The sequence below is a fragment of the Pipra filicauda genome, unplaced genomic scaffold (assembly GCF_003945595.2).
Source record: "Pipra filicauda isolate LSUMZ 115617 unplaced genomic scaffold, ASM394559v2 scaffold127_size2900866_pilon, whole genome shotgun sequence".
NCBI classification, from domain to species: domain Eukaryota; kingdom Metazoa; phylum Chordata; class Aves; order Passeriformes; family Pipridae; genus Pipra; species Pipra filicauda.
Genome location: NW_024103740.1, coordinates 1 through 25,845, shown reverse-complemented (window position 1 = coordinate 25,845; position 25,845 = coordinate 1). Strand labels below are relative to the sequence as shown.

General features: G+C 40.8%; 1 protein-coding gene and 1 long non-coding RNA gene across 3 annotated transcripts; one reads left to right on the top strand and one right to left on the bottom strand.

Moving 5' to 3' along the window:
- Nucleotides 1–8,233: 8,233 nt before the first annotated feature.
- Nucleotides 8,234–11,526, bottom strand: LOC113982725. Its single transcript, XR_003538868.2, has 3 exons — nucleotides 11,117–11,526; nucleotides 9,536–9,670; nucleotides 8,234–8,429 (listed from the first exon to the last, which is right to left on the bottom strand). It is a non-coding gene; the product is annotated as an uncharacterized LOC113982725 (long non-coding RNA).
- Nucleotides 11,527–11,825: 299 nt separating this feature from the next.
- Nucleotides 11,826–25,839, top strand: ZC3H7A (zinc finger CCCH-type containing 7A). 2 transcript variants are annotated; one of them, XM_039389983.1, is made up of 10 exons: nucleotides 11,826–11,868; nucleotides 16,929–17,032; nucleotides 18,219–18,258; nucleotides 19,007–19,204; nucleotides 19,706–19,864; nucleotides 21,522–21,602; nucleotides 21,684–21,725; nucleotides 22,548–22,575; nucleotides 23,094–23,374; nucleotides 25,056–25,839. In XM_039389983.1, the coding sequence occupies exons 2-10, from the start codon at nucleotides 16,965–16,967 to the stop codon at nucleotides 25,296–25,298; spliced, it is 1,140 nt and encodes a 379-aa protein (XP_039245917.1). In that variant the 5' UTR covers nucleotides 11,826–11,868; nucleotides 16,929–16,964; the 3' UTR covers nucleotides 25,299–25,839. The 2 variants fall into 2 exon arrangements, with proteins under 2 accessions (XP_039245917.1, XP_039245922.1); XM_039389988.1 differs by lacking the exon at nucleotides 11,826–11,868 and adding an exon at nucleotides 12,135–12,520.
- The last annotated feature ends 6 nt before the right edge of the window (nucleotides 25,840–25,845 follow it).

The window sequence follows — 25,845 nt, the reverse complement described above, 5'->3', positions numbered from 1 at the left end:
TAGCCCACCAATGGGTTTGGCTTGGTCATTCTTCTTGGTTTTATTTCGATACCAGGAAAATGACCTTTGGGTGCCCGAGCACTGGAACAGGTTGCCTAGAGAGAGTGTGGAGTCTCCCTCACTGCAGGTATTCCAGAACCATCTGGACACAGTCCTGTGCCATGTGCTCTGGGATGACCCTGCAGGAGCAGGGAGGTGAGACCAGATGACCCGCTGTGGTCCCCTCCAACCTGACCCATTCTGTGACTCCGTGACCTGATCCCTACACCTAAACTGCTTCCATGGTTTAAAATAAAACAAATTCCTAATGGTGATACTGTATTTCCTGTATTTCACAGAGAGCCATCTAGAAAAACTCTCCAGGTCCTATAACTAAGACATTTCATATCATCCTAAACACGTGGAGCTGTATTCTTTAAAATAACGTGTGTGAAGACCATTGTTCCTATGTGCAAAGGAGAGAAAGTTTTAATTGCATGTGAGATGCCATCAGAGAACAAATGCCATGGAACTACCCTGTTTGTATCAGCGGGGATGGCACCTTGTTCTCTCTGCTTTTCCTGTACAGAGTGAGGCAGTTTGCTCTCCTGTGTGTAACAGGCCTTGCTAACTGGCATCAGGATGTGCAAGACAGACAGGAGAAAAGGGACAAGGAACCAATCCTAGTAAAGCTTTAAAAAGAATAGTTTTCCACTGTTAGAGGTGTGAATCTTGCTAAATGGATTTCAATTCCTAAAATATACACAGCATCCAGTCATAGGTGACCTCAGAACGAGCAGTCAAAAGGTAACAGAGTAGTTCATTTCTCTGCCTCCTCCTTTGGAAGCTTTCTAGTTTGAAATCTCAGTTACAGCTTTCACTGATTTGCCTTTCACAATCTGCAGAATTAAATAGACATCTTCCCAAACAGCCATTTTACAGTGATCTGGGAAGTCTTTCAGATGGTAGGTACTAAATATAGTTTTACCTTTTTATGGTGTAAATCAGCACATTCTCATTGTGTCTCAGTTACTTTACCATAAGTATTTTCATCTAAATTATGTTGAATGGTAAAAATTTTGTCTAGGTTTGTTTTTTGACTATGGTACCCCAAAAATAGAAGTAATATGCTGCTGCATACAAAATTTTATGCTGAACATATTCAGATTATCTTTTAAAATAAACAGCTTGTGCATACTTGACATTTTTACTTCACAGAGAAAAACAGTACTACATACACAGAGTATTCTGAATTTTGTGTGTGATCTGCATGTAGGATCTGAATGCTCAACCTTAATGTTGATTTGATAGTGCTGTGAGAATCCCAACAACTTAATTTCCTAATTCTGTTTGGAATTCTTTAATGCCACATTAATGTTTCAATGTTGCTCTAGTTACTTCCTGTCTCAGAAAGAAGAAAAGATAAACCCTTATTCATTTATGCACCATGTAATCCCTAGGAAGGATTTGCCAGCAACAGATAATCTTTGCTTGTGTTCAAGGCTTATTTAGAATGGAGGGTCAGGGGGAGGCATACCCCAACTTAATTACATAAGCAAGCCTAATTTTTATTCTGTAAAATACTATATTGAATTTTTGTTTGGATTTGTTCTTTCTGACAGCCACCAAAAAACTACCTGCGTAGTTTGTATTAAAAAAAACAACAGTCAATACTGTCTATCACTCTTCCAAATCCATGGACATTCAAGGATACTTGTGTGCTGAGATGCTGCTGAACATCCATTTTCTTCAGTTCCCATCAAGGAGTCTTTTTCATTTACTTTGTTTTGTTGAAGCAACAAATAGTTTGTCTATGGATGTGTGCAAGCATGTTTTCCATGTGCATGCAATAAAGAAGAATTAAAACGTAAAGCAACATAAAGGAGTTAATTCTCTGTAAGACTTCATTCCTGGTCCTAGGGAAGGGAATGCATCTTCCTTGGGACAGAAAGCAAGATCCAGATAATACAAGCACCAAAGGATCACTGCTTTCATGTCAGGAAAGAAACATTTTCGACCATGGCACATGTATTGCATCCCCCCTTCAGTTTTCTGTAATCTGCATAATTAGCTGATTACTGCACGACTGGAAGGACTGGAATTAGGTGGGTCCTTTTATAACCATTATGACACTAAGTTGAAGGAAGAGGAGGAGCTGCAGCAGTCCTAATTTTACCTGAAATACTGGACTTGGACACCTATGTGAGAACCCTGAGCAGCACAATCCCCTAGAGAAGGGCCCCCTCCAAACTAGTGTCACAGCTGACTGGTACACTGCTGCTTTCAGTCTTTTTTGGTCTTTGAATTTTGCTTTTCATCGCTTTGTTTTGACCTCTGCCCATCATCTTTTTATCTTTGGTTTCTTAAGTCACTTGTCATTTATTCAAAGAGCTGAAGGTCAGATCATCTGATCTGCCTTGTGTGCCATAGGCCCTGAAATCTCTTGTACCAGCCCAAGTAATTTCTTTTAGAGCAAGGCATATTTTCTGTCAGCTTAAAGCATATAATTAAATCTGGAGTCACACAACTTTAGAAGATAAAGAACTTCCTGTTCAGTTATCAGAAAAGCATCTTGTAAGGGGCCTGTGGCTGGAAGAAGATTGAGTGCAGTAGGAACCAGAGGTGGGGATGGGACAGCCTAACTAGGAGAGGATTTATTTAGAAGTGGTTGAGTTACAGTAAGATGGGACTATGCACATTTGAAGCGGGTCATATTTTTATAGTAAAAATAAAACTAATAAAGACAATTTTTTCCCCTCAGGAAAAAGGTGGGTTATTAATTACAATATTTTTTTACTGGTAATGATTTGGAGAGCCTGTGAGAAAAGGAAGAAATGGCAGTAAGCTCTATACTTAAAATGTTTCAATTGACAGCCAGAGAAGGTTTAGTCTTGAGAAAACATAAATGAAGTGTAAACAATCCTTATTACAGGTTGGGATCTGACCTCAGTTAAACCAGTACATTCCTACTATCTCTAAAAAGTAACACCAAAAAAATGTATAAAACTATCAAATATCTGAGATTCAGCAGTCTGCAGAAGAAAACTACATTTTTATGTAAAAGAATCATCAGTGCAACAGCTGCACAAGTATAAAAACTTAAAGTTCCATTTTACAAATTTAAATAATGAGACCCAGGATAACTCTATGCAAAAGTCAGGGAAGCTCTATACAAAGTCAGTGGCAAGGTGGAGATTTGAATTTGGAAGAGCTGAGCTGCTTGCCATTTTCTGTGCTATAAAGTGTGCTCGTGCTTATCCTCTCAGCAACAACAGTGCTGGAGTTTTAAGGAAAGGCTGACATGCCCAAACTACACGTATACAGAAAAACCTCAGGAAGAAGGCAACATTTCCTTTTAAAATTGCTTCTAACAATGCCTCAGTATAATTACACAGGCTCCAGACTGAGGTTTGGAAGAATGTTAACTCTCCTGTCAATTAGAAACCTCCTTTTGTATCCAGCCAGTGGGTGGGGTGCCACATTTTAGAGTACAGTGTTCAAGTCAAAACCCCAAAACCTCCATCCAAGGTTTGGTTTGAGTCCTGCAGCATAAACACAAACCACACGGTGTTAGAAACACAAAAATGGATTTATAAAACCGATTTTAAAAGCAGGAAATGAGTGAAAAGCTGATTAGAGCAAAGTGTGAGAAACAGCAGGACTCTGCCTGTTGTAGCAACTTCTACATTAATGGCAGTGCAATTCTGTTGCAATTGCAGTTGTTTCCTAAAATCACAACTCCATGTGCCCATATCCTCCCTGCAATACCTGTGTGCACTGGGATTGTTGTGAAAGGTCTTGCTGCTCCATCAGTGCCATTATTTGTAATGGTCACTGTAAACTGCCTGGTCTGCTGGATTCTGTTCCGTCCTTCAGAGCTGGAACTCCACGAAACCAAGGATATTGTGTTAGTCTGTTAGTCCACTGTCATGGAACTCCCATCACTGCTGGAATTGCCCATGTTTGTAGGAGTACTTTGTGTACACCCAGATGCTGACAATGCAGCTCACAGCTGCAGTTATGTCAGCACTACTAAATTAGGCAGTAGTAACAGTAGTTCACACTTGCTTCCCAGAATTCTTGAGCTGTGTGCTTACTGGGGAATACTGGCTCTTTCAGGGAAGAAGTAAATGTGCTTTCCTTATTTTTAGATATATTAATTTCTTCAGAATAATTCTCTGTGGAATCACTGACGATTGTGTTCCTTGTATAGCAACTTCAGTGATAAATCAATCAAAGCCCTAAAATGTTACAATTTTATTATTTTAGAGTAAAACTTTTATAATTTCAGAGTTAGAACTCAAATACCAATGTATAATTCTTTAAAGAAAGTACTCTCTTAGGGTATCTATGGCAGCATTCATGGGGGCATGGAATGGTTTGGGTTGGAAGGAACCTTAAAGATCATGTAGTTCCAAGCCCCCTGCCATGGGAAGGGGCACCTTCCACTAGACCAGGTTGCTCAGAGCCCCATTAAAAGCATTCTCATGTTTTTCTGCTCTACTTCTATGATTTCCTTAAAATGCTGATCCACCTTTTTTTGACAAACAACAATTAAAAATACTGTTTATCCTTTTTGTATTTTAAAACACTTTGTTGCCCACGAAAAGTCAAGAACTGAAATGAAGTTTGCCAGGAAGGAATGAAATGTGAATTCTACAAAGAAATTTTATCTGGAAAAGTGTGTAGGTGTTTTTGGAGGGTGGGAAAACTCTTTTCTCCCCTGGTCTCCAAAAAAGATGTATTTTAAATCCTGTATTTCACTAATGATTGTAAAGAAGACAAAAAACCCCTCTCATCAGTTTGATGCTCAGCAATATGAAAACAGAAGTAAGCTACATCAAATGCATCAGTTAACTTCATTCACCTTTGTTTTTCTGTTGAAAGTTTTTTCTTTGAAAGACCCTAGTCAAGTCTGGCCACTCCTTATTTAAAGTTTCATTTAAATTCAGAGTTATACAATGTATGTATAAAATTGTTAGTTTTGTAACATGACTTTTGTTTCACTACATTTTAGGAGACATTATTAAAAATAATTTTTTTTCAGTATTTTCTCCAAGACAAAGTAGAATGAGAGAAAGCAAAAAGTAAACACTACTGTAATGGACTCGAAACTCCAATTCCTTGCAATGTGTCAGAGGTGAATCTGAAGAATTCCTTAAGTCTATTTTTACACTCAGCTTGAAAATACTGTGCCATTTTTGCTAGTGCTTGTAAACCTGAGTTTTGGATGAGTTCTTGACCTTTTGGAATAAGTATGACAGTTAAGATAAGCTGATGAATAAATGTTTATCCTGTTTGCAGGAATTAGGGTATTGGTCTCTCACTGAGTGCCATTCTCTGTGTGAAGGGCCTGAGCTGCCTCTAATGTACATGGAGAGAGTTGAGAATTCCTAAGAGCCAATATGATGATTGGGGAATTTCTGTTTTAGCCACGTGGATATGATGAAGCAAGGCAGAGAGGTGTTAACATTTGGCCCCTTTGACCTAAGACTGCAGGGAAGCAGACTCAGAGCTGATGTGCTAATAGCTTTCAGGATATGAGAGATACAGTTTAGAGGCTTTGAAGATGTTTAACCTACTTAGCTCACCTACGAAAAGAATAATCTGATTGTCAGCTTCAGGAGGATTGTAAGCCACTTTAGCAGTCCTCTGCAAAACTTGCTTCAGAGAGATCATTCCTGCTACAAGCAATCCAACTCACCAAGTGTGTGATTTAGCACTTCATTGTGGCTCAAAATCCACATGTAGCGTGCTCTGGTTCACTTCATAGAGCCGCCTCAGAGCGTGGGATTCCTTTGGGGAGCGAGACAGGAAGGTGGGCTCCAACCACAGCGTTCACCTGTGTGTTCAGACCAAAGCTGTTCCGAAGTAAACCCCTGCAATGTGCTTTGTGCTGAGTATCTGACACCCACACAACGTTTGCCTTACAAAGGGGTGTCGTTGGGACGGGTCTGCCTGCACACATCCACAGGCACAAGCGTGTCAGCACACACCTTCCTCCCGCCTCTCTCCTGGGCAACGTGGACTAAATACATGCTCCTAAAAGTCACACTAAGTTGCTTTTTACATGACTAAGAGACTGAGACCTTCTAGATCTTGGCAAAGCTAAAAAAAAGGGTTTTTGCTATTCTGGCAGGAAACTCCGTATGTAGAGAGATATTCCTTTGCTCTGCTGTGTTATTTGCCAAAGCACAATTCCTTAACTGAATTAGATTATCAACTGTTCTGCCCTCCCCCATCTTCTTTATGGGCAGGTTCAAACCTGATGTATAACCTGGGATAGAAAAGAGATCAATTCACTTTACCCATATTCCATTATGCATTGAATAACACACTTCCTGAGATTCATGCTGCCAAGGGATGCAGTAACATTCTCTATCTTCCAAAGGAAGTCATCAGACACACCTCAAGTCGCTAAATTAGTCAGTGCAGGCACAGTTACAGAAAAGCAAATGATAAAATTGAGACCTGATGTAAACAGCTGAAGCTCATGATAATGGGTTAGCTGGTGACAACAGTGATGTAAATATTCTATTAGCAAACAGGTCAGAAAATGGGTGTAATTTTCCTGAGCCTAATCTACAAGGGCTGTTTACTACATACAAATAAAACAGCACTTCTGAGAAAATGGAATAGAATAAAATAATCCAATAACATAGAGCATAGATTGCTACATTTAATCCTTCTTAACCACAATAAATAACAAGGAAAAAAAGATTATTTTTTAAAGGGCAGGAAAAGTTCTAGTATTTTTATTTCAGAGAAACTGTAAAGACTAACACAACATTAACAAATTAAAAGTGTCTCAGAAAGAAGAGAGTTGACAAACTAATAACTAATGATGTGCTTTCCTTGAATCCCTGAAGCATCTTGATATATATAAATCAGTATCTCATTTTTCAAGATAGATCCTGCACCCTCAGAAAGTGTCCTTAGCTCACTGGACATGAAATGAAGTGCTGCCCACTCTCTTTTTTTTCTTCTTCTGGCTAACAGAAGATCTCTCACCCATTTGAAAAATGATTATTTTTCTGTTCACATCCTCATCAGACCAGTCAGCCATGACTTTGTCACACTGTGGCGTGTTTTACTCATGATTCCCCTCTGAGGCTGCCCTGAGGCACAAAGCTCATGCTCGTGGTGGCTGGCAGGAACACATTCCAGCTCACCCCACGTGGCTTCTGTGTGCTCCAGCACCGCGCTGAGATGGCTTGGCTTCTTTGTTTGTTTAATTTAAGAAATCCTTTCTAGTTTCGCACCTTCCAGCCCACAGGAATCGTTGTTCCCACCGCTGTGGGCCCGGTCAGACTCCCCCCGGGGGGACTCTGGCCCTCTGCTGCTGTTACAGCGTGACTGCTGCTGGGGGAAAATCCCCTTGGGCTGGGAGAGAATCCATGGGGAGGCCTTACAGAATATTCTCTGCTGTAAAGACCCGCGGGTGTTTCACTGGCTTCCATGATTTCCAACAAAATTTTAACAAGGAAGAAATCTTCAACTAACCTTAAAAACGCTCAGTAGTTTCCCGAGGAAACTTGGGAAAGGTTCAGAGGTAACATGGGGCTCCTACCATAAAAGTTACAGTTTAACTTGCCCCTGGCTGTTCTCAAACACTGCTGCCCCTCCGCCACTGTCACTCTCTCAGCTCCAGCACGAACCACGCCTCTGCCCCGGCAAGAATTGCATGCAAAAAGCAAATTAACTCTATCTAAAACACGGTTGCTGGAGTGACAAGTCACAAACACAGCTTTGCAACGTGCCACTTGTGTTGCAGGAAGACATTGTTATGCTGTTTAGCTTAAGTCTGAGGGTAACTAAATTACAATATATAGATGTTTAAGAAAGAATAAACAAAAAAAAAGTCAAAAACCCCCCACCAAACCCCTCTTTATTTATATAACGATAAGTGTTGTCCATTATAGGATGTTCTGTTCTTACGTGGCTTTCAAAAAAAAAAAAACAGATTGATGAAGTTGCTGTTAAAAAAAAAAAAAAATCATCCTATTTTCAAGGCTCAAGCCCATAATTTGACTAGAAAGTGCTGGAAATTACAGTGTACAATTTCATCAGCATTTGAAAAGGAAAAGCTTTTGCTGTTTCAGTGCTGCAGCGGGTCAGGGTTTTCAACAGCATGGTATGCACATGACAGAACAAATAAAACACCACAGGGAGCATAACTTCTATGAAATACTCGATGTTTTATCATAGAGATATTAAGAATATCTCTATGAAAAAAGAATATCTCTATCTACCATGAAAAAAGCAGAAACAAAACCTAATACTGGCCATACCTTTGGTGGGAATCCTCCTCCATACGCTACCCAGCTACAAAAATGTGCCACAGCTTCCTGTTCTGGCCAGAGCAATGCTCCCTCACCTCTGGGGATCCTCAGCAAAATAAGGGTGTCAGGTAGTGGCAGCAAATTGAACACTAATAGTGTGGGCCCCCCCTGAAAAAACAACCAAAAAACCCCACCAAATTGACTTTTAGAAATTATTACATTAAGATATATTCAATCTACATATGATTCTTCAAAATAAACAGCAGTATTTTGGTTAAGTCAACTGCCTTTGGAAGGGAATTGTTCATAATCTGACTTAGTTCAGTTTAGTTTTGCAGGTTTCTCTTCTCTTAAAGATCTAACATGGCTCAACTGTTTTGTTAATTCAAGTCAATACTCCCTTTGCCTTCACCAAAGGAGTTCTCTATTTCACACTCCAGTTTTGTATAAAGCTCTGTCTTGGTGAAGTATTTATAGAACTCATGTGTACATTCCTTGTTATGAACCATTTCCTTGGGTAGCAGTGAAAACATATATTCATGTCTGACCAAAACTGACTGTTTTTACAGAAGTTAAAAAAAAAAAAACAAAACAGAACAAAACATTTTTTGAAATTTCCTGTTTTAATTGTTCAAGGAGATTTTTTTTCCTTCCCTAAATATATGCAGAGTTGGAATAACCATATATTCCATATGTAGTTACATTCCATAACCACTGTTTAAGGAAAAAGAGCATTGTCTTCATCCATATGTATATTATAGAACTCTGGGTCTGGGAAAGATCAAGAACTTGATTTGAATGAAAAAAAAACACACACACACTCAAAAAAAACCCATCAGCAAAACCAAAACAGTTTTGAAGGGAGTACATTCCTGGAATTATGTCCACACATAAATAACTTATTCACGTCAGAAATTCCAGTGAACTTTAATCCTCATGTCAGCAAGTGTTGCATGATAAGGATTTCAGATGCTGCAGATAAAGAAAAAACTGAAAAAACCTTGTCTTCTGTTCATCTGGAACTATCATTCACAGCTATATAATTCTCTTGATCAGTGAGGTTTTGTTTCCTCTCCAAAAATTTGTTTAGAGTTCAAGACAAGTCCCTATGCTTGTTTGGCTTCATAAGCTTATTCAAGATTTCATAAGGATGTAAAAAAAAGAAGTCAGGAGTTTGCTCAACAACTTCCTAATTCTAACACAAAATTTACTTTGTTTTCTGAGAGTTCGATGGGCAGGGTATTTGTATAGACATTTTAGTAATTTAACTTTACCTGATGTGATTTTCAGGCTCACATTTGCAGTCTGTATTACATCTGAAGCATTCCCTAAGCAGTCAGCCCATCAGCAGAGCTCCCAACAGGCCATCCTCTCCAGGTGAATGGGATGCAGCCAATCCAAACAGCAGGCTTAGGAAAATCAGCAACATAATTTTATGTAATACCTATAAATCAAATACCTATAAATCAAAAGGATTAACATTGTGCTACTACCAGCCAAAGGATTTTTCCTCAGTAGTGGTTTGCTGTTCTGGATGAAAATGATCATAGTGCTTGCTTTCTTAAGCTGCTTAGTGTTCAAACAACTGTAATTTGGAATTGGATAAGCCTTTCTCCCATTTTTATGGTGTATTTCATGGTTTATGATCTGCGGATGAAACTGTTCTTCCACGCCTGATCTTTTTTACTCTGTTTCTCTCATGTCCCTTTAGGTCCTGCAGTAAGCAAAGGCCCAATTTCACACTGAGTCCTGTGGATCTTTTAAATGCCATTCTATCGACTTTAGCATTAACTATTTAACATCCGACTGCTACGATTGACTTGTCACGCTTAGTCTCTAGAATCGACCTGGCTGAGATCAGTGGGAGGTAACTCACCCTTTGGAGCTGGGAAAAGCCTCAAGGCAGAGTTTCAGCAATTTATATTTACAGTCTCTCCACACTAATTAGGCTAGAACAGTGTTTAATACATTAATGTATTAATATGTTTAATAATTAATGTTTCATGCCACACCAGGTCAAGGAACTTTCCATCAGCATAACTTCAGCTGATAAGCTACAATTTGGCTGCATTCCTTCCAGTCATGATTAGTGGTATTTTAATCTGTATAATATACTTGTTAAAACCTCCAAAGCTTTTCTCTCTGCAGTCCTACCACACAGGCCACACCAGTTACCACAGTATTTCTGGGACATATGTATAAGGCTGGTCAGCTGCACTACTGACATTGTCATCACTAATGCTGCTGGAAAAAAGGAAATGTAATCACAGAATAGCCTAATTTGGAAGGGACTCACAAGGATCATTGAGTCCAACTCTTAGCCCTGTACAGGACACCCCCAAATCCCACCATGTGCCTGAGAGCGTTGTCCTAACACTTCCTGAGCTCTGTCAGCCTTGGTGTGTGACCGCTGCCCTGGGGAGCCCGTTCAGTGCCCGACCACCCTCTGGGGGAAGAACTTTTTCCTAATATCCAAACTAAACCTGCCCTGGCACAGCTTCGTGCCGTTTCCTCGAGTGCTGTCACTGGTCTCCACAGAGCAGAGCTCAGTGCCTGCCCCTCGTGAGGGAGCTGCAGACCACGGTGAGGTCCGACCTCAGTCTCTTCCCGGCTGGACAAACCGGGTGCCCTCAGCCGCTTCTTGCGGGGCTTTTCCTCCAGACCCTTCACCATGTTCATTATCAGAACACCAACTGCGTCCACTGCCAGAGAACGGGAAACCCAACCCCTCTCATTTGGGAGAGCACTGCAGGGAGCTGCAAAGCGGCCGTTCCGTGGGCACGGTGTGTGGGACACGCTGCCCGACCAGGGAAGGTGGTTATTGGGGGTCCCAGGGAAGGTGTCCCCGCCCGCACCTGCCGCTGAGAAGGGAATGACAGCACAGCGTCCCTTCTGCCGCCTGCTCGCCGAGGGGCCGTTATCGGGCAAAAGCGTTTTCATACACGTATTTTGTGAGTTCCAACATAAGGTTTTCGATGTCCCGGGCTCACAAACGCCCCTCACCGCTGAGCTCAGCCCTGGTCGGCCCTCAGCGCCCAGGGCTCCGCCCCCGCTCAGGGCCCCGCCCCCTCCGCCAGCTGCGTTACGTCACTGGGCGGGACGGCTCCCGCCAGAGCGCTGCCCATGTGAGGCGGCTTCCGGGAGAGTCAACAGGAGCCTTAAAGGGCCGCAGCGCCCCGCTGCCCGGAGCGGCGCCCCCGGCCGACGGGGGCTCGTTCGTCTTGCTGTCTGCACACCCGCCCACACGGCACCGCCCGCACGGAGCGCCCTGAGGCGCTCTCCGGCCCGCTGGGGGCAAAGGGGCGGGGGGGCGGGGCCACAGGCAACCAGCCAATCAGCAGCAAAGCGCTTCCCAGCCGGCACCAATCAGAGGCGCCGATCCCCAAAGCGCGCGCGGAGGGCCAATGGGAAGCCCGCGCTGGCCGAGCCCAGGCCCGGCCCCCCTGGGCTGCACCCGCGGCCTCCCGCCAGCAGGGGGCGCGCGGGGGCGGCGGCGGCACGGGGGAGGCGCTCCCGCCGCTCTCGCCGTTCCCGCCGCCGCCGCCGCCGCTGTCGCGACCGCCCCGCCCGCCCCGCCTCCCGCTGCGCTGCCGCGGCCTCACAGCAGGTACGGGCGGGGGGACACACGGACACACACCTCACAGACAGGCACCGCTACCCTCGCGGGACCCTCCGCCCCGGCGAGCGCGCGGCCCCGCGCCGGGCGGGGGGAGCCGCTCCCGCCCGCCCCGTCCCCGCGGTGCCGCCGCGCCCCGCCGAGGTGCGGCCGCGGGTCGGGCCGTGTGTCCCCCCGGGCGGGGCCCGGGCCGGGCGGGCCCCGGGAGGGCCCCGCGGCGAACAAAGGCGGCGGGCGGGCCCCGCGCCCCGGGGGGAGCGAGACCGGCGGGGCGGGAGCGCTCCTGTTGCTCCGGGGCTGGAACCAACCCCGGCGGGGCCGAGCGCTGACAGCGGCCGGGCCCGGCCCGTGCCCGCGGCCCCCCGCGATGGCACTGTGCGGGTTTGGGCGCTAAAGCAGCAGCGCGGTGATTTCTGTCCCCCCCCCGGGCCGGGGCAGCCGTGCCCCGCGCTGGGTGCTCGGGCGGCCCGGGGTGTTCTGGTGCGGAAAGTCAGAACTGTATTGCAGGAAGTGGAAAAAAACGCCAAACCAACCCCAGAAACAAAACAGGCAGCGAAACTCAGATATTGTCGATTGCGGTCGTCAGAGTTGGTTAGCAAAGGTCATCTCGGTGTAAATCCTGGGGGTGGATCTGGATTTGTTGGTAAGATGCTCCTTCTTCGGCTTGTTTTTTGGATCTGTTCTGTATTAAAATATCTGAAGGAACTGTAAACCGAAGTCTTCCAACCCTGCTCCTTAATTTTCCTGCTGGGGAAATGAAGTGACTTCACAAAGCGTCTTTGTTCTCTCTTGTTTCTTACGTGAATTTAAGAAAAAATGTAGCAAAGCAGTGAAAACTGAAAGCAAACCTCGAACAGTATCTTATTATTTTGTGGGTAGGGAGCGAGTGGGAGGAGATGCAACTAAATACTGAATGTAAATAAAGAGCGGGGAATGAATTGGTGTTAAACCATTGCTATATATTCAGTTCCATTTTATTCAGGTATTTCCTTTTGAATGCAGAAAAGTTTGTTTCTCTTTTCAGAAATAAAAACTGTGTTATGAAGTGGCTTTTTGAGCTGACATAACAGAGTTCTGTGATCGTGAGCAGAAGTATTAGATGAAGCAGAGGAGTTAACTGAGAGCTGTTGGAACGTGTGTTGTTTACTGCTTTTCCTGTTTCTCCCCCAGCATCTTGCATGCTTGAAGTCTCTTATATAACAGCCCCGTGATGCATGAACATGAACATAAAATCTTTTGTGCTTTTGCTGTCTGAGGAAGCTGTTTCTATAAAGATTTTGCGTTAAGATTTCTATTTTGCCTTCCTTTTTTTTGGTGCCAGTCCAAGTCTGGTGAGCAGTTTTCAATCTCTGTAAGGCATGCTTTAGTTTGCACTGTCGTTTATTATCTGTAATTACGTGTTCAAACTGTCAAAGGGTTAGGCTGGGCAATAAAATGGCTTTGACAAGTCTGCTTTGGGTCAGGCTTATTCTGTGATGGGCAGGTGCTCGATGGGCAGGTGGATTCTTGGCTGGGTCGGAGCTGGTGGTAGTGGAGATGTTCGTCTCAGTGGCATCTCTCTAGGAAGCAGTTTGGGTGTAGCTGCATTTGTGCCACTTCCCACTTGCCTCTGCCAAGGCACAGGCCTGCTTCCCTGTGCCCCTGGGGTGGGAATTACATGTAAATAGCTTTTGGATCCAGCTGCCTGAATGCATTATGCTTATTGCTGCTGCTGCTGGTGCAGGAGGTACCAGCAGAGAGAGGCTTTTACTTCTTATAGGTGAAAGGGATTTATACTGCCTGCCTTTTGGTCATGTATTTACTCCTGCTGTTCTGTTTCGATCTTACTCTTCTCTTTGCAGTGTCCCCTTTATTCTAGGACCCAGGGTGTAACTTCTCTCCTCTGGAGTGCAGTTTTCCTATATGGAAACATTGGTGAACTGTTTGTGGTTTTATTTTATACACAGGCTTCTGCTTTCACAGCTTCTTTCTGAAGTTTTGATCTAGGATGGTGTAGATAATTTCTGACTGAGTGGATTTAATATTTTGGGTTTGTTACCTTCTGACTCTGTAGGAAAGGCTGATGTTACAGAAAGAGGTCTCTTTGTTCGCAGTGATTTCCACTAGACTTGCACCCCTGTCAGGGTTCATAATTCAGCTGAACCATTGAGGCTGATAGAGATCTATCAACAGCAATCGTGATAAAAATTTCAATGTGCTTTGTACTGTACAAAGATCCAATTTGAGATTTCTGCAACCCAGTAATTGTGTTAATAGTGAACTCAGTGATGCATGGCAAGAGGATACTCTCCTCTATCTTAAAAGAACACATCTATACACTGCACTTGTTTTTGAAGTTTTAGCTCTGTGGAGAGGGAAGTGTAGCAAGGACCACTGGCTTCCAGTTGTTTTTAGCATTTAAGGTGCAGAGAATACTTGTTTGAAATATTTGTAATAGCTGGAGCCGTGAATGTCTATAACAAACAATAATTGAGTTATTTGGTCAGCTGAAGGTTATTAATTCCCAGGGGTGGTAGTTCTGGTCCCTGAGTGATGTTATGCATTTTTCTGCTGTTCTCAATTTATCTCCAAATAAGTGATCAGCTAAATGTGTGCAGCAGGAGAAAGGATCAGTCCTGCCCAGTTCTGTCCTTTGGGACTGAATTTTCAACTGGGGGAACTTGTGTGCATGGCAAACTGTAGATGCTTGTTCTCTGGACAAGCTTTACACAGTGTGACCTTGCTTTTTAGAATAACCAAGGCCTGTATTCTTTCTGCAGAAAAACTCAGTTCTCTACATTCTGTTTGAATGTATTCACTTGTGTTCTACAAATCAATCTTGGCTTTGCAAGATAATCTGGCAATTGTTGCATTCAAAGCCCTTGTGCCTGAACGTGGCACGTGGCACATGCTAAATATTGGGAATGTTCTTTAAAATGTATCTTGAATGCCTCAGAAGTGCCAAAATACAGAACACAAGGGAACTGTCTTGCCTTGTGCTGGAAGGAAAGCAAAGAACCGATGAGAGGCATAAGTGGCTTTGTGTAACAGAAGTGGAGGGATTCCTGTCCCCCTGAGCTGGCACAAACCTCTTCTCCTTCCTATCCCCCGTTTGTGTGGCTGGACCAGCATCTGTCACAGAAGGTGTCACTGGCTCCTGGCAGTGGACTTTCTGTCACTTGGCTTCTGTGAAACAGGATGAGTCGAAGCCTGTGATAAAGATGAAACAGTATAAATTGTTCTTTAACATTTAGGCAGCTCTTTTTTTTTTATCTCTACTAGGTTTACTGAACGGAGCTTGTCATGGCCACATAGACAGTTGGAGAAATACTGCATTTATTGCAACAATCAGTTCTGCCTCTGACCTTAATTACTGATACATTAGTCTGCTTTCTTGTTTTTTTTTTCCTTCAGCTCACATACTATTTTTTTCTTCCTTTAGCTTGTACCTTTAAGGGAATTGCACACAGAGTAAAGCAACAGTACAGGTTTTGCTTTTCTGGTAATAGTTACAAGCTACAAAGCAGCATTTAGACTGTTTAAATGTATGTAAGTACATATGTTTATTTGTTTTAAGTTCTGTCCCTGCAAATGGAGGAGAGCTGTTGCTAAGTAGGTGGTGTTTTTTATCTTGGAAAGTGGATGGATGACATTAAAAGTCAAAACATGATTGTTATTTGCCTTGTATATAACTGAGTCTAATATGTTTCTGGTTGAGAGGATCTAAGGATAATTTGGGTGAAAGAGATACTGTCACAGGTGCTGTCTTAAACAATTTTAAGTCTTCTGCAAAATCATCAAATATTGGGGCAATGTGACTGTCAAAGTATTTTAAGAAAAGATAAGTTTTGCCTGAATATCTTTTGGATGCAAATGAGGAGAAAAAAAATAGAAAACTGCTTCAAATAATAAATTTCAGCACTCACATATGTTCATCACTTGCTCACTATTCTTTTATATGGGGTGCCAGTTTGTAACATTTCCATTAACTTTATTGTTGTGGAGAAATTGGACCTGCACGTTCTCAAGTTCAGTATGTCCTTCTTTAACGTTTATGCTAGAGGTGATAAATAAATGCAGTTGTTACAGTGTTGGACTTTTTTCATTTCTTCGCAAATTGGGGTGGAGTTTTGGGGTTGCTTGAAATTAGTAAAGCTGCTCTTAATACTTGTCCAGATTGAGTGGCAGGGTATTACATTGTCAGTTGTTAATTTAGAGGACTAATAGCTAACTACACAGCTCACATGCTGTGACAGCACACTTCAAATAGCCTTATCCTGAGGGTTATACAGATCATTTTAGCTTGTTTAACTGAGGTATTTGTAAATCCAGCAAATTAAAGACACAAAGGAAAAAAAAAATCACTGTTTCAGACAAATTAAATTGAAATGTCGAGCTGATGATGTGGAATTACATTGAAGTAATTCAGTTTTTCAAGTGAAGTAGGTAGTTTTGCTACTGGTCAAGTGCCCAATGCTTTCACCTTGGTCAGCTGGTAAATATTATTAAAGCAGTAGTGTTTGCTTCTAATTACACTTCAGTGGTGGGGTCATGATGAGAGGCTCTAGAATTAGACTTACTGGTAGTTTTCTCATCAGTTTGGGTTTTATTAATAAATACACCAGGATCTCGAGATTATTTTTATTTCTACTTCAACAAGCAAATAAAAGAACTGTGAAGAGGGCCCAGTGTGGACCTCCAGCTGGGTGGAGCACTAATGCATTCAAGCTGTGCCTGTAGTCTGGTGGAGCTTCACTGACATGACTCTGCCTCATCTGGAGTAGATAAGTGGAAACCAAAGATAAATTAGAAGCTGGAGGAAGGGTTTTCTGTAGGACTGTTGTGTAGCTGGGCACTGACCAGAGTGTTGGTTCTGACCTGGGGCTTCTCCCTGGATCGCCGGGGGCACTTCAGTGTCCATCAGGGTTTTCTTGGATGTGTTCTCTGCAGCTGTGGTGGTGCAGTGTCATCTTTGTCTGATGGACTCAGTGTTGATGTGAGATTGGATCCTTCTGGGCCGAGTGCAAACTGTTACATATTATAACAGCCATTTATCTCTCTTCCTTTTTGAGGAGTGGCATATCCGAAAAGTGGATGTTCAGGATAACATGTCCAATGTGTCGGAAGAGAGAAGCACTAGACAACAGGACATTAAGAAAGGACTCCAGTTTATAGAGTATGGTTTTGTGGTTTTTATTCTTGTATGCTTATTCAACCTCTATATACATATATATGAGATGGAAAGCTCTGGGAAGGTCCTTTTAGTGTAGCACCAGCAGAGACAGGAGAAGGACCTGTGTTTCTCCTCAGAATACTTGCAAACACTAACATGTTAAATGGGGAGCAGTCTTAAGAAAAGACAGAACCCCTCTTTGTTCCTAAACACAGCAGATTGAAGGTGGGAGGTTATTCCTTTTCTGTCTTTGAGAAAAATCAGCCTTTAATCTTTTTTTGTGAGTGGAAAATGTTGTTAGCCTGAAAATCCACCTTCCACTTAAGAATAGCTGCACTAAGACTAGGTTGCTACTGAAAGGGATGGGTTTGCTAACCACTACCTAAGTGTTTCAACTCTCTGGAGCTGAAAAATAACCTAATGAAAAATCATCCTAGTACTTAACTTTCATTTGTGTCAATGCCAAATTCTTTTGAAGATCCTGATTATGTTAAAATCATTGTGAAATTTCACACTAGTTCATTGTTCACATAAGGCATTCTCAGAGAAAGAAGGGGAAAAAAAGAAAAAAAAGAAAACAGAGCATTTAAGAATTGTTTAGAAACAGAACCTCACTTAACCTATATGGAAAAGGAAAGGGTTCCTATTTTTCTTCCTGAAAAGGTAGAAATAAATACCTCTTCTTTGTGCTAGAGAAAGTTCTCTGTTGCATGTCATACAAAAGATCTCTTAAAATTCCTGTAGTGTCATTGGTATGACTTAATTAAAATTGATGTGTTCTTGTGACAGATAATTTGTCATTTTATAATACTTACAAGAAGATTGCAGTTCTCCTCATGTATAATCTGGTTCTGCACAGTGGAGGAGAGGAAGGAAATCGTTTTTAATCAAACAACACTGATGTCTAAAACTCTCAAATCATTCAGAGCCTTAATACATTTTGAACAGCAGAGTTCAGACTGAGTTTGTAACTTTAACAGAAAGTGAGTCTTTAGTAATAAGAAAGCACAGTTTTTTAATCAGAATTCATCCACAGCTCCCTTCCTTGTTCAGGGCAGGCTGTAGGCAAAATTTAGAGATTTGCCTGTTGGAGGAAGAGAGGCTGCTTTTAGTGAGACCCAGCATTCTCCAATGGGATTGTCTTTTAAGCAATATGTATAATAAATAAAGTTTGTGGTTTTTTTTCTAGGTCTACTTTGCCCTATCCAGGGACGCAAGAACAATATGAGGTAATGAAATTACTTTAATTGCCAGAACGGTTTTTAACATGGACCTATCTTAGTATAGTTACTCTTGGTTTTAGTCATCCTTTAATTAGTGATATAGTATGAATGGTAATTTAGAAAGTCTTAGTATAGGAACTGGAAGACTACTAACATGATACAGCTATTCAGATATTTGGGGGTGCTGAATTCACTCATACAGAAGTTTAGATGTGCTGGGAATAAATTTGGGACATTAATTGAATAAAACAGTGCTATTCTAAGTAAAGTTCAGAGTAGCACAGCAAAAGTGAGATTAAAGGACTTCACTCACATACACCTTCAGAACATGTTTTGTTTCTGTATGTCTTATGAGTTTGGCTTGTATTTTCAAACTCATCCTCTTAGTTCTTAATCCAATGGTAGGTGGTTTCGTTGAATTTGAGAACATATTAGATAAAAATGCAGTTGTTCACATTTTAGATTAAAAAATCCTTTTGCTGTGCAAAAGCAGCCCTTCTGCTTTGCCAGTTGCTATGGCTGCTGCTTGCTGAAAGAATGTATGGAACATATATATATATATATATATATAAAACATCTTTGAGATTGTCTTGGGAAATGCCAGAAGAAAAATACCAATACGGACAAAAGTTTTGCGTTTCACTTTGATTCCGTGAGGCTACAAGTGTAATGTTTTTTATTTAAAAATTTATTTGGAAACGTGGAAGAAAACCAACAAACTGCTGTTGACGAGTGTTGCTTCTCTTTGTTCCAGTTATTTATACGAGACCTCGTTAGAAACCTTTTTAATGAAGGAAATGACGTGTACCGGGAGGGTGATTGGAGGGGATCACTGAGCCATTATACAGAAGCTATAAACATTGCTGATTATGCTAATTCTGAAGAAATCCACGTTTCTGATGACGTTTTAGAGAAGCTGCACGTGAACAGGATAGCGTGTTTTTCAAACATGGTAAGCTCCTGTCCAAACTGGCAGTGGGAAGACCCAGAAAGTTTAAAGAGTGAAAAACTCTTGGTGGTGCTTTGCAGATTGCCACGTTTCAAATCATCACGTTGGCACATTCTTTAAATTCTTCTTTTTAGAAGTATGATTGAGGTATTTTTAGTTACTAATACTAGAATATTGGCAGAAGAGTCATACTGGAATTTGATGGAACAGTGTTTTTATCTGTTTATACTGCTGATTGCACCTGAGTCTGCTGCTTTCTCTGCAGAACAAGATGGCTCTTCTGAAAAAGCTAAATTGTCTTTGTAACTGCTGGTGGATTTTACATAAATGATGGCCCTGCCTGTTTTTAGTTGCCTAAGTTGGTGACTGAGCAAAACTCATAAATGCAGCCTTGGTGAATGTCTTACAGTATTTCAATACCTTCATCTAATACAGGTTAAATTCATTATTTCAATGATAATAGTTCTGATTAGTGGTGTTTTTTTTTCTTTTTCCTTCCCCTAGGGATTGCATGAAAAAGTTCTAGAAGACTGTGAGATAGCATTAAGATTGAATGAAAACAATTTCAGAGCTCTCTATAGGAAAGCAAAAGCTTTGAATGAGCTGGGAAGGTATAAGAAGGCTTATGATGCTGTAGCAAAATGTTCTCTTGCTGTGCCACAGGTGGGTAAATTTATATATTGATGATTATTTTTAAAGGTTTGAAACAGATATTACATCATTTGAAACAGATATTCTAGAAACAGGTAATATATCAAGACCACTGAAGTTCTTTCTGTTGGTTTGGGGTTTTTTTAATGGAGTAAAATATTTTTTATTCCTCTAAGCATTTTTTCTTGTGGAAATGAAAACTGAGAGCAGAGATTATAGTCCCCAAGCTCAGTTTGTTGTGTTAACTTTCAGCAAAAGAAATAAGTCACTTTGCAGTGGGGCTCAAGTGCCATGAATGTTTGCAACAAGCACTAGAACCGCTGAATTCTTCGTTTAAAATTCTCTGTGATGTGAAGAGAAGCCCCCCCTAATTAGAATGTACTATATTGATTCTTTTGGTAACTGCATTTCAGCTTTCCAAGCCTTTAGTAACATTCTTGTGTTCCATGTGAATCCCTCTTGGGCTGGGGCTGTGTTAGCAGCAGTGTGTGGTATAGGAGATCATCTGTAGACTGAAATCCTGGTCCTCTGAGGTCTGGTATCTGTGGTTGTTTGTGTGGTTGGGTTGGGTTTTTTTTGTTTTATTTGTTTGTTATTTTTTAAGAGTTGGGTTGCATCAAGACAATTCCTGCAGGACTTTCAATTTAGTGACATCCAAAACTTAATCTGATGTGGCTCTCAGACCCTTCACAGTGCAACCCGAAATGCTGCGAGTGGGGCTGCTGGAGAGGTTTCACTGCAGAAATGCATCCCTGATTTGAACTGAAATGCTGCTGGAAGCTTTGCATGCTTTGCTCAAAATAGAGTGATCACAGGACAGAATACTGACTTGCTGCTTTTTCACCTTTCCACATCAAAGTGACAGTGACATGAGCAGACAAACTGGGGAGCGTAGGTTTGCCTCTTGATATAGAGGAGGTTTCAGTTTTGTTTCCAAAGACACAAGCAGTTTATCTGAATGTGTAACTTTGGACTTTGGATCCTCACTTTGCACCTCCAGATCTGAATGTTTTTGCTTAAGGTTGATATGCCTTTATGTAAGTTTTATAAATAGCTTTTTCTAGCTGTGGGACATGATCTGAATACTAAATCTTAAAATAATTTCAGTGGATAGCTATTGTGACTATAGGACAAAGTGAAATATGTTTTTAACTCAGCTTTTCTGGTTGTGTGGTGCAATTACTCCCAAAATACAGAGTTCTCATTAAATATTCATCAGTGTCATGTAGTAGTTAATATGTTAATCAGGAATGTGGCCCTCAATTTGTGTTAAAATGATAAAATAAAACCCCATCCCCTCAGAGAACAAACACCCTCCTCAAATAAAAAGAAAAATACTCACCCACAAAAAACCCCCAACAAAACACTTCTCTGAATTTCTCTTGTTTTGGAAAAATCTTTATTTTAAATTCCGATAAATAGGGAAAAAGGATACTGTTCATTTTCTGTCCTTTTCTTTTTAAATTCCAAGTGTTGGAGTAACTTTTTGTTTGAGGGTAGCTTTATTTTTCATGTTTAGGTTTTAGTCCCATGTGTTTGTGAAAGAATAAAGCTGCATTAAGAGACACCCTGCATACAGGATCTTGCAGAATATAGACTGAGATGTAAACAGATGTCCTGGCTACATGGCAGTACATGTAAATGATGAAATTTTATTTATGTCTTTTAGGATGAAAGTGTGATTAAGCTTACCCAAGAACTAGCTCAAAAACTAGGGTTAAAAATAAGGAAAGCATATGTAAGAGCAAAGGTAAGATTTTAACATTTTACAATAAGGTTTCCCTCTCTTGATGTCACGGTTGTGTTTAATGAAAGTATCTTTTCTTTGCAGCCACCCTCCTCAAATTCAGTTTCTAATGATTTATCAACTCAGGTAAGGTTTTACATGGTCCAGGGAAACTGTCCCTGTAAACTACAGGGAATAATTGTTTCATATTTCACCATGATAAAGGGAAAATGGTGCTATTGACATTTTATATGAGATGCTGTTATCTTGGTCTTTAGGGTTCTGTTGATCTTTGTGTTCAGTTTTGCTGTATATTATGGCAGACTGGGACATAATGTTATCATTCAAGTTACCTTTGTAGAATCAATGTTATCTAAAATATTAAATCCAGTGCAATGCATATATTTACTTTTAATGTCTTGAGGCAAGAGCAGAGTTAATATGCTTATTTTTTATTTTACTTATTGACAATTATCAAAATGAAGGTTGCTGGGATAAAATCCCTTTTACTATATGGATGTGTCCAAATTTGACCTTCATTAGCAGCTAAACTTGCATTTGTCTTGCTCCTTGTAATGTGTCTGAATGGCAGGAATGAAGAGGAGTTAATTTTTATCTTACAGACTTCTTTCACAGGAATATAGACAATGTAGCTGTAAATGAATGGGGAAACGTAGGAACAGCTCATTTAAGATACCATTTAGACTCTTTCATTCCCTGAAGTATCATTCTTACTTTTGTTGGTTGGCTGCAAATTTTTAGTGATACTGTGAGTGGATTTCAGTCTGCAAATGGATGCTTTATCTAAAACATTATTTGACCCTTAAATTGCATTAGAGTTCATAAATTTCAGATTTTATGAAACCTGCATTTTAGACCTTACTTTCTTCATTGTAAATATGTATTTGAAAAGTTTAAATGGCTTTTGTGCAAAGTACTGAGAGGTATTTTTTTTTTTCTTGCTTACAGAATTCTTCTGTAGAAGATATTGAGTTGGGTGAGTCTGGTGTTACACTGCCAATGCTAGGAAGCTAAATATGCCATACATATCTCATTGTATTTGTTAGGAAACGTCTGAAGAAAATTCATCTTGTCATTTGAGAGTTCTGTGGTAAAAAGTCTGATCTGCTTATCTCTAAAACTGTATATTTAAGTGGCTGAGCAAATTTCCTTTTGGTCTCCTCAACTTAATATGATTGTAGCTGCTCCTGTAGCGATCATTTCCATCCTGTTCTTTTTAACTTGAAAGAACAGGGAGGGGAGAATATGCCACAGATGTAGTAAAGTATCAGATCTGTAACCTTTCCTGTTTTTCTTAGTTTGAGTGATAGATAAACACTGAGACATAGGTGCACATGAACTGGAAGCTGATGGCAGCTAAAAACATTTAATGTGGTTTTCCTTCTTCACATTTCTTCCCTCCCTCACCCTCCACACTGTCAGGGTAAAAGTTATGCAAGATCTTTTCACATCTTTGAACAAAGGTTCCAGTCGTTCCCATCTTACCTGTTTCAGATTTATCTGACCAGAAGCAAGAGATGGTTTCTGCTGCTTCTTCATCAAACTTTGTTTCTGAAGTGTCTAAAGTATCACCAGTTCCTGTACCATCTCTATCTGCTGTTATGCCTCTTCAAATGGAAAAGGTCCCTTTGCCTTCTGCAGTGTTGGCAAATGGAGGGAATGTTTCTTTCCCTATGCCAGAAGCATGTTTAGATTGTGGAGATGGAGATATAATTATTGGGGAAGAACTTGATGAATTACTTGATTCTGTGCCTGATCCAGATGACAGTGTAATGGTAAGACTTCTTTTTGTCTGTTTTCTTCTATGAGTGGGATCTTGTATTTTTATCAAGTGGGCAAGTGGTGAAGTGTGTGTTACCTTTCCTGGTGTTACATGGAGCTGTATTTGTACATAGGTTGATTTTTTTATTTTTCAGATGCAGATTCTTGTAAATGTGGCTATAAAGATATCAGGACTAGTACTACTGCAGAAATACTATTAGCTACTACTAATACTACTTAGAGGAAGTACTGTGAAAAGTGAATTGAACATTTGAAGTCTGGGCTAGTGTGGTTTTTTTGGGTGTTTTTGTGCAAATAACCCCACTTAGAACATTAAGAGTGTGTTGGAGTGCTCACCCTGTAGCTGTAGAAACTATAGTTAAACAGAAGCAAATAGCTTTGCAGGACAGAAGTACTTGGGCTGTGGCCTTCTGGGGCTCTCACTGGTATCTCTGCAATCAGAGCTCTGTCCAGATTCCACCTCCTGGCTAAACAGAAATAGTCCATCATGAGACTTTTATATATTTTTAGAAGAGATATTACAGAAATTTAGTTATACGAAATGTTGTTCCTAATTACACCATCATTCCAGCCCTAGAACAGAACAGTGTTCCTCAATTGTCAGTCAAAATGAGAGCTCTGATAGTTGAGCAGAGATGTCTGAACTTCTTAGCAGGTTACTGGCTCCCTGCTGTGGCCCTGCCAGTCATTTGGAGTATTTATTTTGCATTGCACTAGTATTGCTGTTAAATGTTATAAATTGTGTTAAACGAAGCTGTGGCATATTCAGTTCTTTAATTAGTTGTGATTTTAATTCCTCAGTCACCTGTGGATATAGGGTTGTAAATCTTCAAATCAAAAATGCTCGGGCTTCTGATTTTCCGGTTTATGCACTTTGTGTTTCAGAAAGTATTTTGAAAACGTAGAAAGTAATTGTTTTTAGCACATCCTAGGAAGTTTGCCATAGTGAAATCCAGGAGGAAATGCAGTCTTCCAAGACAAACTCCAGGCTTGTGGAGTGTGGAATCTTGAGGGAGTTGTAGACTGATAAGTTGGGGAACAGAGGGAGTTTCACATGGGCCAGACTCTGTGCAGACCTACTTGGTCAACCTCCAGGGATGGCAGGAGGAAGGGAGGGGAAACTTCCCCACTTGGCACGTCCTTCCTAAGGGTGTACAGAAGGATAAGTTATTTTTCATGGGGGGAAAGAAGATGACCTGGCCTTTGCAGAATGTGTTACCATTGGATTGTATCTGGGGATTTATTTCAAAGCTAACTCTTGACTCTTTGCCGTACTACAGTTTGAATTATGTTCTCTTTAGTTAGAAAAAAATAATGTTGATTTCTGTCTCTTCCTAGTCTTCACTTTGTGTTTTTAATGTAATTTGGAAATTCAACTCTGATCTGATGGATAAAAAAAATCCAAATCTGTTAGTAAGTTAGTTAAGGTTTGGTAACTAAACCTTTGAAGTGATTGATCCATGGATAATGCCTTGCACTAGGGCATTGTTTAGGGTTTGGGTACTCTTTTGGGTAGCTCTTGCAGTACAGTAGTGTGCCTTTCATTGATGTTTTTCAGTAGGTTGATAAAAATTTTGCAAAAACCTTACTAAAAGAAATACTGTGGCAGATTTGTGTTCTTGAGGGTTTTTTTGCTGGGTGTGAACACAATTCTTAAATTTATTTTTTTTCCAGCAAACTACAGGAGCCAGAGGACCTATTCCTGCAGGGAGTGTAGCTCCTAGTGTTCCATTCTCTGCCTCTTTGCTGGGGACGCTGCCAGTTAGTGCAGGATTTGTTCCTTCACCTTCTCTTTCAGAAATCTTTTCACAGCCTTTGGCTTCTTCGCTGGAAAACTTTTGTTCACCTTTAAGCACCTTTTCAATCAGTGACCCAAAAAGAGGTAAGAAACAAGCCTTAATTTTTAACCTTCTATGATGAGAGTTGTGCACGAGCCAACTGGCTTTTCTTTTTAACAAATGAGCTTTCACAACTATTCAGTAGTGTTTAACACTTAACATAACATTTCATCTCTGCTAACAGTTTTTGAGTGTTGGTTTTACACCAGAATTTATAAATAAAACTTTTGTTTCTTTGGGGTCTGTGTAAGCATGGTCCAAGCTCCCTCTGTTCAGTTTTTCTATATCTGTTGTATAACTTTATTTGTTTCAGGTGAATGAGTTTAAAGAAGAAAGAGTATTCTTTCAAACATTTTTTTTTTTAAACAAAGGTGTTCTTGCAGCTTAAACCTTTTGTCATGATTTGGCAATAAACAAGAGTTACAAAAAAGGTAATACAGCTATATGTACTCTGAAAAGATACCAGATTCAAACCATAAGGACTATAATTATGTAGTGAAATCAGGTATGTGAAATAAGATATAAATAGTCAGTGAACTAGAAAATATAAAATAGAGTTTTGTCTCTAATTACCAGTGTTACAGGATCATGTTGTCTTTAGAAAGAAGCCAGAGTTACAAACTAAA

What these genes read in the sequence shown, in the direction of transcription:
- ZC3H7A (XM_039389983.1), top strand. Translation starts at nt 16,965, where the DNA reads ATGTCCAATGTGTCGGAAGAGAGAAGCACTAGACAACAGGACATTAAG. An exon ending in GGACGCAAGAACAATATGAG is followed by an intron (nt 18,259 to 19,006) that starts GTAATGAAATTA and finishes TCTTTGTTCCAG; the next exon opens with TTATTTATACGAGACCTCGT. An exon ending in ATCCAGATGACAGTGTAATG is followed by an intron (nt 23,375 to 25,055) that starts GTAAGACTTCTT and finishes TTTTTTTTCCAG; the next exon opens with CAAACTACAGGAGCCAGAGG.